Source organism: Sphaeramia orbicularis, chromosome 4 (genome assembly GCF_902148855.1).
Source record: "Sphaeramia orbicularis chromosome 4, fSphaOr1.1, whole genome shotgun sequence".
Lineage (NCBI taxonomy): Eukaryota > Metazoa > Chordata > Actinopteri > Kurtiformes > Apogonidae > Sphaeramia > Sphaeramia orbicularis.
Window position 1 is genome coordinate 10,037,248 of NC_043960.1, and position 13,164 is coordinate 10,050,411.

The 13,164-nt window shown below is 39.4% G+C and overlaps 1 protein-coding gene across 3 annotated transcripts in view; it reads left to right on the top strand.

Moving 5' to 3' along the window:
• The window catches only part of kank4 (KN motif and ankyrin repeat domains 4), a 115,624-nt gene extending 102,742 nt beyond the window's left edge, over nucleotides 1-12,882 (top strand). For 2 of the 3 annotated variants that reach the window (XM_030132184.1, XM_030132183.1), the window contains exons 5-10: nucleotides 155-424; nucleotides 3,816-3,900; nucleotides 6,223-6,442; nucleotides 6,524-6,699; nucleotides 8,097-8,297; nucleotides 11,521-12,882. In XM_030132184.1, coding sequence (XP_029988044.1) covers nucleotides 155-424; nucleotides 3,816-3,900; nucleotides 6,223-6,442; nucleotides 6,524-6,699; nucleotides 8,097-8,297; nucleotides 11,521-11,631 — 1,063 coding nt within the window. In that variant the 3' untranslated portion in view covers nucleotides 11,632-12,882. The remainder of the gene's footprint in view (nucleotides 1-154; nucleotides 425-3,815; nucleotides 3,901-6,222; nucleotides 6,443-6,523; nucleotides 6,700-8,096; nucleotides 8,298-11,520) is intronic. The other variant, XM_030132185.1, reaches the window with a different exon arrangement.
• The last annotated feature ends 282 nt before the right edge of the window (nucleotides 12,883-13,164 follow it).

Here is a 13,164-nt window from a genome sequence, read left to right on the forward strand (position 1 = left end):
TTATTTTTTAAATTCTTATCGATTACTAGAAATTTCAGACAACCCCATTTGAATTCCAGGTGACCCTGCGTGGGGTCCCGACCCCAAGGTTGAAAAACACTGGTCTAATCTTTGGCATATATGCATACTCCTGCTTTTTTATGTCCTCTTCCAGCTATGAAACAACATCCAGTGAGGAGTCTAGTGGAGATGAAAAGACAAAGATTGATGTGGAGGAAGAGGAGGAGGACAGCTCAGAACCTGAGGTGGAGAAAGAGACAGAGCCTCAGCCATCAGAAAAGCCTGACGAGGCAGCAGAGACCCAGGGGAAGGATGGTGACGTCCCATCAGGGGGAGAGGGTGCCGTGGCTGTGGAGAAGGAGAGTGAAGGGGGCCTCCTGGATCCAGTGGGAGGCCAGGGGCTCCTAGAGGAAGAGGCTGAAGGGTGAGATGACACACTTGAGAATACTTGTTTATTTGCTGACAAAGGTCTGTCAAAATAAACCAGCTTCAAACTTCTTTTGCAGACAATAGTTTATAAAAAATTCTTAACCTGATGTAACAGTGCATTATGTAAAACCACTGCATTATGTAATAACTCAACAACACGTAATAAAGTTTACTTTGTTATGAAATATGTAGCACCGTGAATATAATACAAAATGCATATTCCTGCATTTTGTATATTACATTTACATATGACGTGCATCGCTACAAAATGCAGAGTGCAGATGTCTTCATCTGCTTTGCATTTTTTAATAATCAAGCTAAAGAAAAGCTGCCCCATCTGTGCTGTGAATCCATCTAATAGGAACGTAAAAGCGGTAACAAGACTTCCCATATGGCATATTTCCATCTTACAAACACTGCTGAAATATTATGTCAAAAGTCATCCTGGAAAAAAGCCATCTACTTTTTATTTCTAGCAGGTTTGACTACTGCAGCACTCTTTTGACAGTACGTCTGAAAAAGAGCTCCAGCTTATTACCCTCATCCTGCAAGAGTATTGCAATTGAGTCTAGCTGTCTGCCTGAATGTATGTCTGTCTGTCCTCACCTGTAACTCACAATCTAGCTGAGCTTCAGCACATTTTGACTTGCTCAAGATTCTACAATTTTGGAAATGTCTCTTCACTGCAGGGCACTTTTTGACATTTTCTCATGAATGAAGGCAGGTATTGCACACATCCTGCATGGCAATATCTAATAACATGATTGATGTTTTGTTGATCCCAAAGGGGAGCGAATTTTCATTTCTAATTTCATCATGTTTAATGGCTGTTCAGAGTCAGTATGATGACATTGGCATTGAAATTTCATCAAAGTAAGTAAAAAAAAAAATTAAAAAATATTAATCTCCATTGAGGGAGTATATTTTAAGGGACACATTCATTATTTAATGTATAATAAATATGTTGCTTTAAGTGGAATGACTCAGTATGGTGGACCAGCTGCTACTATAGCAAAAAAATATGCCACTTTCATTCTTCTTCACTATTGAGATGTGAGTCATTACATAATGAGGAGAAAAGTATTGAGCATTAAGACTCCAAAATGCAGGAATTTTCATATTATGAAGTGAAAATGTATTATATTTTGTCAAGTTATCAGATAATCTACTGTTTTTACATAACACATGGTTACATCTGTGCTCAAGGTTTATTAAACCACAAGCTACTGCAGCAACAAACAATTAATGTGTAATAATATGTTGCTTTAAGTGGAATGACTCAGTATGGTGGACCAGCTGCTACATTTGTTAAACATGCCACTTTCATTCTTGATAGTAACTGCTGAGATGTGAGTCATAACGTAATGAGGAGAAAAGTATTGAATAGTGCATTAAGACTCCAAAATGCAGAAATTTTCATATTATGAAGTAGAAATGTATTATATTTTGTCAAGTTATTAGATAATCTACTGTTTTTACATAGCACATGGTTACATCTGTGCTCAAGGTTTATGAAACCACAAGCTACTGCAGCAACAAACAATTAATGTGTAATAAATATGTCGCTTTAAGGGGAATAACTCAGTATGGTGGACCAGCTGCTACATTTGTTAAACATGCCACTTTCATTCTTCATAGTAATTACTGAGAAGTGAGTCATTACATAATGAGGAGAAAAATATTGAATAGTGCATTGAGACTACAAAATGCAGGAATTTTCATATTATGAAATGGAAATGTATCATATTTTAATTATTAAAATAATAGTAATAATAATATGTTTTATTTATAGGCACCTTTCTTGGCACTCAGGGACAACATAGAGTAAACAGGAGAGTATAAAATAAGCAATAAAACAGAGTAATAAATAAATAAATAAATAAATAAATTTCAAGTTGTTAGATAATCTACTGTTTTTACATAACACATCATTACATCCGTGCTCAAGGTTTAATAAACCACAAGTTACTGCAGTAGCAAACAATTAATGTGTAATAAATATGTTTCTTTAAGTGGAATAATTCCGTATGGTGGACCAGCTGCTACATTTGCTAAACATGCCACTGTCATTCTTGATAGTAACTACTGAGATGTGAGTCATTACATAATGAAGAGAAAAGTATTGAATAGTGCATTAAGACTCCAAAATGCAGGAATTTTCATATTATGAAGTGGAAATGTGTTATATTTTGTCAAGTTATGAGATAATCTACTGTTTTTACATAACACATCATTATATCTGTGCTCCAGGTTTATTAAACCACAAGTTACTGCAGCAACAGTCCCAAGCAATTAACCTTCTAAACACCATAGAAGGTTTCCTCCATCGAGATAACAATATGTCTTGTTATGTCAGCTAGGAACAAATGAGCGCTTTGTATCCAGCTGCAGCCTACATATCGGTGATGAATAACCCTTAAATATGCACCTCACGTACACGTACACATACACTGAAATCCAATTAAGACACACTCATAACAATTCACACTGTACAATCGCTTATCTTGTACAGAATGGTCACACACATACACTGTAAGCCTCTGCTGTCGAAGATATTCACAGTAAAAGAACATGCACTTCACATTTATTACAGTAGAAGACAAAACTGCACACGCATTGCACTTACACACTTCTGCTCTCGTTATAATAGAGGTCTCAGGCAGCCGCACAAACACATTCACTCGCACACACACTTCTTTTAAGTGCCAGGGGTCTGAGACAAAAAGCAAAAAAGCAGCGGTGTTTGTGCTCTCAGTCACCGAATGATTACTTATCTGTCTCAGGTATGTGGACAGGGCTGAGGGCCAGTGGGCCAGACCGTAGATGGGGCCTCAGGGAGAAAGCAGTACTTATATTAATCCATCACTCAGCACCTGTCTGTTCATGTGTAGGTACTTGAACATGTGTGCGTTACAGCATGAGCACAGTGAGAGCATGTTCCTGTCAGCTTGAGATGTACATGATGACTGCGTATGATGGATGAGACCTGCTGGTGGATGGCACTCAGACAGCGCATCAGGATAAAGTGGTACTATCAACTGTGTCAAATCGCCAAATAATGCGTGAGCTCCGCAGTCCCCCTTCAACGCATCTTTTAACTTTTGTTTTCAACTCGGGCAGAATTTACCCAAAAGTCAAAGTGGTCGTCTCTCGGCCATGTGTTACCCAGACTTGATGGTATTTCCACATTAATCCTTCAAGAAGCGAAGACTTCAATGGAAAGAGCAGATGTGAAGTATAGTGTGAGGCTCACATGAGGTTTTTGTTTTAACAGATTGGTTTTCGTAAAGCCCCTCACACAAGGAAATTGAAAAGACAAATGAGTAAGCAGCAATCTTCTTAACCCATTCTGGATATGTCTTGTTTTCTTTTTTTTTTGTTCACAGGCAGCAAGTTGACAAAGGGTTTATAGATGCCTGCCTCTATGTGAAGGACCGCATGGAAGAGGTTTCATCCCCGGATAAAGAAATGGTAAGAACATTAGCTGTGGAAATGAAATCTTTTACATAATGAAATGATCACAGATTTGATTCAATGTCCATGTTAAAGGTGGGAAGGAGATGTTTTCCTGGACCATTTTTTACTATATTGCTTAAAATCCCCTTCACACCCCGATTGCAACCAATTAATCAAATGCTCAAACACAAAAATAAAACATTTTAATTACCTGTGGCAGAGTGAAAAAAACAGAGGGGGGATTATTTTTTTGTGTTGGGGGGGCAGTTATATACATGGGCGTGCGGTCCACAACTAATGAAATTAACACTGGCGTGAAACGAAAGTTAAACTTTACATACTTTCAACATCCAACTCCCGGGTTCTGTTCTTCTTACATTTACATTTATGCATTTGGCAGATGCTTTTTTCCAAAGCGACTTACAGGGGAAAACCAATCAAATCACTCAATCAATCAAATTTTATTTATAATAGCGCCAGATCACAACAAAAAGTTATCTCATGACACTTTATATATAGAGTTGGTCAAAACCAGACTCTAAGCCAATTTACAGAAACCCAACAGAATCCTCCAGGAGCAAACACTTGTGACTGGTGACAGTGGCGAGGAAAAACTTCCCTTTAACAGCAGAAACCTGGAGCAGACCCAGACTCCTGGAGGATGGACGTCTGCCTTGACCAGTTGGGGTTAAAGAGAGAGGGTAAAGACAGAGAAAAAGAGAGAGTGATAGAGATAGAGACTGGGGGAGAGGGGGAGAAGGGGGGAGTAGGGGGAGACACATGGAGGCAGTTGAGGATAAGTGAGTGATGATGATGAAGGCAGGAGAGAGGCAGGACCACTGCAGCAGGTCCAGAGATAATCCTGGGAAAAAACCTTATTAATATATTTAAAATGGAATGTCTGAAAGTGCTAGGACAGGAGGTCCTCTCGGAAGAGCTGGGTCTTCAGGAGCTTCTTGAAGATAGGCAGGGACGCCTCTGTTGTCGTAGTCCTCAGTAGAACGTTCCACCAACATGGAACGACCCATGAAAAGAGCCTGGATTGTCTTGTACAAGGTCTGGGGACCACCAGACAACATTCCCCAGATGAGCGGAGTGGTTCTTACATGAAATTTTCGCAACTTCTAACCTGTATCCACTGGACACACAAATGCTGGGCCCCAGTAATTTTTCATATTTACCCCCCCTTTACGGCGCTCCAGTGCATTCAGATGTTGGCAAATTCTGAGACTGCTGACAGTTTGGTTCAGGTGAACGTTAGTGCCAGTAATGTAACATATAGGTGGAAGAAAACTGCCACAACCAGACTGTATTTTCAATTGGTAGGTTGTCCCCCCCGAAGATGAAATTCATTGAGCAGAAGTAGGGATGTAAAAACCAGAGGGGGGGTTGATCCCCGCCATCCCCCCCCAACAAATCGTACCCTGACCTGTGGAAGGGACAGGACTGAAAAAACACCACCCAATCATTTTAACCGGCCCATCGATATGATTGAATGGTGATATGTCTATCAAACTCAACTGCCATTTGTCCCTCCCCCCATCCCCCCTCTGCGCTGACCCCTCTTCATGCATGAATTGCGCGTTCCCAGAGGCTTGGAATTGATGCTGCACAGCGCTCGTAAACCCTCGGGAACAAGCAGTGCGCATTCCGGTACTCTGGAGGCGTGGTTTCGGAGGGAGGTGGAGTCTGAAGAAAGGGGTTTGGACTTTTGAATTGTGTCTTTTCAAAATGTAGCTAGTTCAAACCGCTTTTCCAGCATCTCCTACCCCACCTTTAAAGATTGTTTATACACATCAAATTTGTGCTTTTGTCACCTTTTGTTACCAAAGAACTGTGGAGGTTATGTTTTCTTCTGGGTTTGTTTGTTAGCAAGATAACTCAAAAAGTTATGGACGGATTTGGATGAAATTGTCAGGAGATGTTGATACTGACACAAGGAACAAATGAATACATTTTGGTGGTGATGGGGGGGGGGTCTACCTTGGTGGAGGTCTGCGTTCTCCAAGTGCTTTTCGAGTTACATTTGTTATTTTTAACTAGAAAAATGATACGCTCATTTCAGAAAAAGCACATTTCTGAACTACTAATAAAAAAATGATGCTTTCACAGGGAAAATGCTTCATATTCTTTGCTCATGTTCTTTCCAAGCTATGACTTCAATAAGGAGAATAATGTGAAGTAGTTTGGTTTACGGTGATGTTCTTCAGGCTGAAAATGCAAGCCGCTCAACAGCCCAAACTATAAAATGGATGTTTAGGGAGCAATAAAAGAAAAAAAATGGAGCCACTGGCAGCTTTTTCATTTATACCTTTTCCCCTCTTCCTCTGTTCTTAGCGCCAGGTTTTGGTGGTGCTCTATCAGGAATGGTTTAGAGTCTCAAGTCAAAAAGACTCTCAGGCCGATACCGTCAGATTGTACCTCCGACAGGTGGGTTTGACCACGCCCACCCTGCTGCCATACGTTGTTAATCTAACAGACGGAAATGGGAATATGGCGCTCCATTACAGTGTGTCGCATTCGAACTTTGCTGTGGTCAAACTGCTATTGGATACCGGTAAGACTCTAACACTCGCAAAAATGATTCATACATTATATTTTTGCGTTATAAGACAGTAATAAATCATTTTGTGTGCAGGTTTGTGCGAGACAGATAATGTTAACAAAGCTGGCTACACACCAGTGATGCTGGCTGCACTGACAGCTGCTGACAGTCCTGATGATCTCGAGGTGGCCCAGCAACTCTTGAGGCTCGGAGACGTCAATGCACGCTCGAGACAGGTACTCTCGACTACCTCTGGGCTCTGCAAAATGGTTGGTCAAAGTTTTCTGTTATGCATTATATCTAATTGTATGTAAAGCACGTCACCGTTGCAAACACAACTTTGCAGTAATACACCTAATATCAGCAGTTTTATGTTCTGAACACCAAGGCCATCTTTTTTTTTTTTTTGGATACCAACCAAAAATGATATAAAAAATGATTTTACACTAAGGCAACTTCACAGCTGCAGGTCACAGCAACTTATGCACTTTTGTATCTTTAAAAATCATTGTGCATATTCTTGTAGAGGGTTTTTTTTTTTTTTTTTTGCATTTCGTAGCCTATATGGTTTTGTTTTATATCATTTCTGAGGCATTAACATACTCCCAGTAGTGTTTCTGGTTCTTTTCTATATCTTTTTCCACAGCCTCAATTGGTGTAGTATCGGCGATTCTTTGTGCTCTGAAAATTTTAAGTTTGGAGCAGGGTTGATATACATTTGTTAAGTATTTTAGATAACTGATAGGGCATTCATAAGTGCTCCCTGAGGTGAACTTCAAAGTAATACACATAGAATCAGCTGTTTTTAAAATTTTAAACAGCAAGGCCATCATTTTAAGACACCAAGCATGATTAGAAAGTATGATTTCAGACTAAGGAAATTTTACAGCTTCAGGTCACAGGAACTTAAAAATGTAGTTTATGCACATTTGTATCTTTAAAAATCATTGTGTATATTCTTGTAGAGGTTTTTTTTTTTTTTTGCATTTTGTAGCCTATATGGTTTTATTTTAAGTCATTTCTGAGGCATTAACATACTCCCAGTAGTGTTTCTGGTTCTTTTCTATATCTTTTTCCACAGCCTCAGTTGGTGACGTAGTATCGGCAATTCTTTGCGCTCTGAAAATTTTAAGTTTGGAGCGTGGTTGATATATGTTTGTTAAGGATTTTAGATAACTGATAGGGCATTCATAAGGGCTCCCTGAGGTGAACTTCAAAGTAATAAACATAGAATCAGCCATTTTTAAATTCTAAATAGCAAGGCCATCGTTTTAAGACACCAAGCACGATTAGAAAGAATGATTTCAGACTAAGGAAGTTTTACAGCTTCAGGTCACAGGAACTTAAAAGTGTGGTTTAGGCTTTTTTTTTGTTTTGTTTTGTAGAAGCACATTAATAGCATCTTGCATATTTGTGTAAGTCTGTGTTAATTGCAGTTGTAACCCATATTCATAGATCTCTAGTTATCAGCACTTTAAACATTTATATCATATCTTCACTTTCCCTCATCTTCCTCTGACTCTGCATGTCTCCTCATATGTGTCTCTGCATCTGCATGTCTCCTTATATATTTGTCTGCATCTTCGCGTCGCCTCATATATTTGTGTGCATCTTCGTGTCCTCTCACTGTTTAATTCAGATGTGCTATATTTCTCATTCCCTCTAGGCAGGCCAGACCGCACTCATGCTTGCGGTGAGCCATGGCCGCGTTGCCATGGTGAAGCTGCTGCTGAGCTGTGGTGCTGATGTAAATGCTCAGGACCGTGAGGGCTCCACAGCCCTGATGTGTGCCAGCGAACACGGACACACACACATCACCCGTCTGCTGCTAGAGACAGGTCGCTGTGACACCAGCCTTAAAGATAAGGTATGGCGTGAAAGTTTCCCTCTTTGCGGAACTGAAAAACTCATGAGATTATGTTGATGTCCTCTAAAAGTTCAACATTGTTTTTAATTATCAATCCTTTACAGACGAGTACCTTTACCTTTACTTGTAAATGCATGTAAATTGCAGCATTTATTTTGGGCCACTGCTGCTGCTGCTGCACAACACAACCTGTTCTGAATTGTGTTGCTTCACTGATGTTTTGATGTGTAGTCCTGTGGGTGAGTTGTCTCCTCAGTATGTTGCAATCACAAGGTGGTGCAAGGATCAGAAATCAACCTTGAACAGCCAGAATTTCACCTCCTGTTTCCTCAAACCTTAGCCCACTTCTTAAAATATCTTCAGTCCACAGTTGATCTGAATGTTGCTTAACTACGTAGAAGACAAATATGAGGCTATAAAGACCTCCTTAAAACCTACAAATCAACCATGTGTCTCTGGTAGGTAATTTGCTTTGTGAATCCATGACAACACACGATCATACTCTATATTTAGTGGCAGCGATGAGCACACATCCCAAACGGAGGAAATGAGATATTGCAGTTAACAGGTTGTTAAAGAAAACACACAGTACAGATCGCTCACACTGTTCGGAGACATCTGTCCTCCCATGAGACAAGGTCAGTAGACAGCTTGCCTTGTCTGCTCTTGTATGTTGTAATATCCAATATATAGTCATTGTTGAGACAAATAAATTGGAAACAGAGGGCACACTGCGGGAAATGATGCAGGAAGTCGCAAACAATGTCACTTTTTGTGAAGCACGTTGTTTGTTAAGTCAGCAGGGAAAATTTACAGCTGGGAGCCTTAACTGAGGCGTCAGTTTCAACCACATACCCCATCTCAAGCTATACTAGGATGCAAGTGCTATAATTTTACAGAGATTTGTTTTTCTAAAGGCAGGTTAGTAAGAATGTTATCCACAATGGCAGATGCACATTTAGAGTATACAGATTTAGCTTAATGGTGTCTTTTTTCATCCAAATAAATGTGTAGGCTGTACAAAAAGTCATAGATATCGGCATTTAACCTAAAATTATTGATTCATTTTCTGAACCCGCTTCATCCTCACTAGGGTCACGGGGGTTGCTTGGAGCCTATCCCAGCTATTTACAGGCGAAGGTGGGGTACACCCTGGACATTTCACCAGTTCATCGCAGGGCTGAACATATAGAGACAAACAGTTACTCTCACAGTCACACCTATGGGCAATTTAGATTAACCAATTAACCTATCAGTGCATGTCTTTGGATGGTGGGAGGAAGCCGGCGTATCCGGAGAGAACCCACGCAGACAAAGGGGAAAACATGCAAACTCCACACAGAAAGGTCCCACCCTCGTCGACTGGTATTGGAATCGAACCCTGAACCTTCCTGCTGTGAGGCACAAGTGCTAACCACTGCACCACCGTGTCACCTAACCTGAAATTATTCTTTCCAGTTTGTACAATACTAGTGTCATGTAACACATCAAACACATAATGAATCATTTGCTTTGCATTGTAAATGTGTTTTGTGTAAATTAGATAGATTTTAATATGTGTAGTAGATGTTTTGCCAAATATTAAAATTAGCTCAGTAATTATAGTGCACTTGTAAGCAGGTTAATACCTGCAAATATCCAAAGCTGTGACACACTATGAATGCAGGCTCATTAAGCTCAAGCTGCTGTAAAATGTGCTCTAAAAATGGACATTTTGGGTCAGATTTTGTGTATTTCTGTAAAGTGACTCAAAGTGTTTCAGGCTGTTTCTTTTTTTGTTTTACTTTAGTGCCATTATCAACAAAAGACAGGCAATTAACAGTACATAAGATTACTTTGAGAGTATCTTTCACCTTATATAGATATATATATGTATGAGATTTCATCATAAAATTATAAGAGAAAAAACTAAAAAAAACTAAATGCTGTCTTTCATGTATATATCTTCCATGTGTACAAATGTACATTCCTCAGGATTTTGGTGTAAAGATAAATGTATAAATGTACATTCCTATCATACATACTACTACATTGTCCACATTTAGACATATTACAGTTGTGATGAAACCTATATGTACATATACAATAATATATCAATGGGAAGAGAAGAGAAAAAAACTAACCAAAAAACCCCTAACTGAGGTAATCAACAACTAGAGCCCATCTCCTTTTAAAAGTAGGGAGTTTTTTCAGGTCGTTTCTAAGGCTTTATCAAACAGTTGTAGTCGTAAGCCTGTGTTTGCCCTTGGAAAATCAACATTATGGAAAGGTATTCAGGTGTTTTACAATATATCCATAAATGTTCCCTTAGGTGTTTCAGTGCTTTCCCCAGGCTTTTTTTCTGGTGACCAATGTCATCTTGGGGCAGAGTAGTGAAGTTATACTATGTACTCCATTGGTATTCATTTTGGACACATTTGGTCATAGTATATAGAATGCAGTGAAACTGACTCTAAGTATAACATGCAATATGGCATTTGGTAATAGTATAATATGATATGAAATGTGGTTATATTAGTCAGAGTTTGCTTCCATTATAGGTCTATTTACCCTTCACTTTTATACATAGTTATATAAAGACAATTGTGAAAGCAAGGGATGGATAACTGGTTAAACAGTAGAACTAGAAATGCTGCAGTTATGGTTAGAGTGTTCTACAACAACACCTCTAGGTGTTCATGTATGTGTGATGGTTGGTGCTGTGGCAGCAGCAGAGGGGGGTGCTCCCATTCAGCCAACCTCCTGCTATAAAATAACACATCTCCCTCTAGGCTCGGAGATAGTCCTTCTGTGTTTGTTCTTACTGATAAGTCATGTCTTGTGTGCCTTGGAACACTTATTACACTTTAATTTTGTAACATCCTACAAAACCTCCCCTTGTGTATAATTCAACACTGGCTTATTATATTTATGCTCGATGGGAATGGCTTATCAGTGGGTGTTATTGGAGAATTTCAATGGGCAATTTGAGAATAATATTCTGTGTGATGAATGATTTTGGGCCTTTTGTATTCCAAGAACTTTGGTTGTAATATTGTTGGAGGAATTGTTTTTGAGGTAGTTTCAAGGCAGGTGCAGCGTTCATAAATGTATCTTAATAGTCAGTTTCAGGAGTAATATCCATAATCTAACACAACACTGCCACTCTCAGGATAACAGTAGTCACTGCAATGATATGGTTTGTTTGGTATAGACTGATGTTTTCTCTGTCTGTTCCCCTCAGAATGGACAGACGGCCTTGTCGGTGGCAGAGGGAGCCTCCCACCAGGACATAGTTGAAGTTCTGAAGAGCCATGCATCTTCAGAACCCCCGTCTACCACAGACCTCCTCTGAGCCAGGCCGATCCTGTTGTCTTCTGCCACCGCTAAAGCCGGCCAACACCAACCCTCCCATTTCCAAGAAACCATTTCCCATCAACATACAGGGAAAAGGCTGAAACAACACTCTACAGGATTTACTCTGTGAGACCAGTGGAAAAAGATAGATATGCTCTGTTTAGCCTGAAACACAAATGGAAAGTCACGTGCAAACCTCTGGAGCGTCCAACGATGTACGCCCATATTTTTTCTTCCACGTCTCTGCCAACATGCCCCGTGCATGTTTATGGATATGCTGCATCAACCACTCAGTGGACACACAAACAAGCGGGCTCGTTGGATCAACGGGAAAAAAAAAAAATCTCCATAGGGACAAAGTGTGATTGACGGGATCTTCAGTAGAGTGTGAATATGGAGTGAGAATATGAAGAGGGATGTAGAGTCTGGCAAGTGGATGGAGAGATGCTCTGATGAACTGCTGCTGTTTATCATCAACTAGCTCTTCAAGCAAAATACTAAGCACATGATCTACCTTGCAAATATATTAAATATGACATTATTTCTATTTTTCTTTAATGACATTGGCATCGGTCTTTTCATAATTGAACATAAGCCATTATTTAGAACGTAGTGTATGTAGATTTGAACCATATACCGTATAAAAACACAAACTGTATTTTCTACTGCACTTTTTTTATTGTGTTTGTGTAAATAATCCTCTACAATATCAGTGTCAAGAAGGCACTATATACATGTCCAAAAGTGAGAATTAGAACATTAGATGATATACTGCGATTAATGGTCAAATTTCACATCGCCTAGTGGACATTTGACATTATTCACTGGATTGTTTTTACCATAGCCGTCATGTTTTTCACATCATCTGTGAAGTGGGAAATGTTGAAATGTTTCCATTGGATGTAAGAAATGATTTTTATAGCTAGAATATAACCACAAAATAGAAAGTCTTCTAAAAGGAAGATTGTATGTGTGGAAGGTGCTGCATGCCGATATACAGTTACTCCCCCTGCTGGCTGCCCTGTAGTACTAAAACAGTATGTTGTAATACTGTATGTTCTCATGATTAACATCTTTCTCCTCCTGTCTGTCTCCGTCCTCCAATTCCAGTCTAATGTATGTCTTGTCGCCTGCTTGTTCCAAACAAAATCATGTATGCAACTGCTACAAAATGCACAATGAATGTCAGGCTGGCTGTGATACATTCCAAAAAATAATAATGTAGCAAGTAATTATAACAGCATGGACTATGGGACTAACAGAGATAAACAACTTCAACGGAAAAGGAGTCTGGATATTTTAACAATGTGTGACTTAAGATACTTTAATATGAAGATCAGATTTCCATATATCACCAACTGTTTCCAGATATCCCAGAAAGTAACTTTTTAGGTGTTTATGACAGTCCACGAATAAGCAATATTAATTGAATACTACCTTGTCAGTCAGAAATGAGGCAGGTTGATTCACTTTCTTGACTTTACTTTTAAGCCTTAATCAGAAGACTAACTTACATGGAAGTGGTTGGATG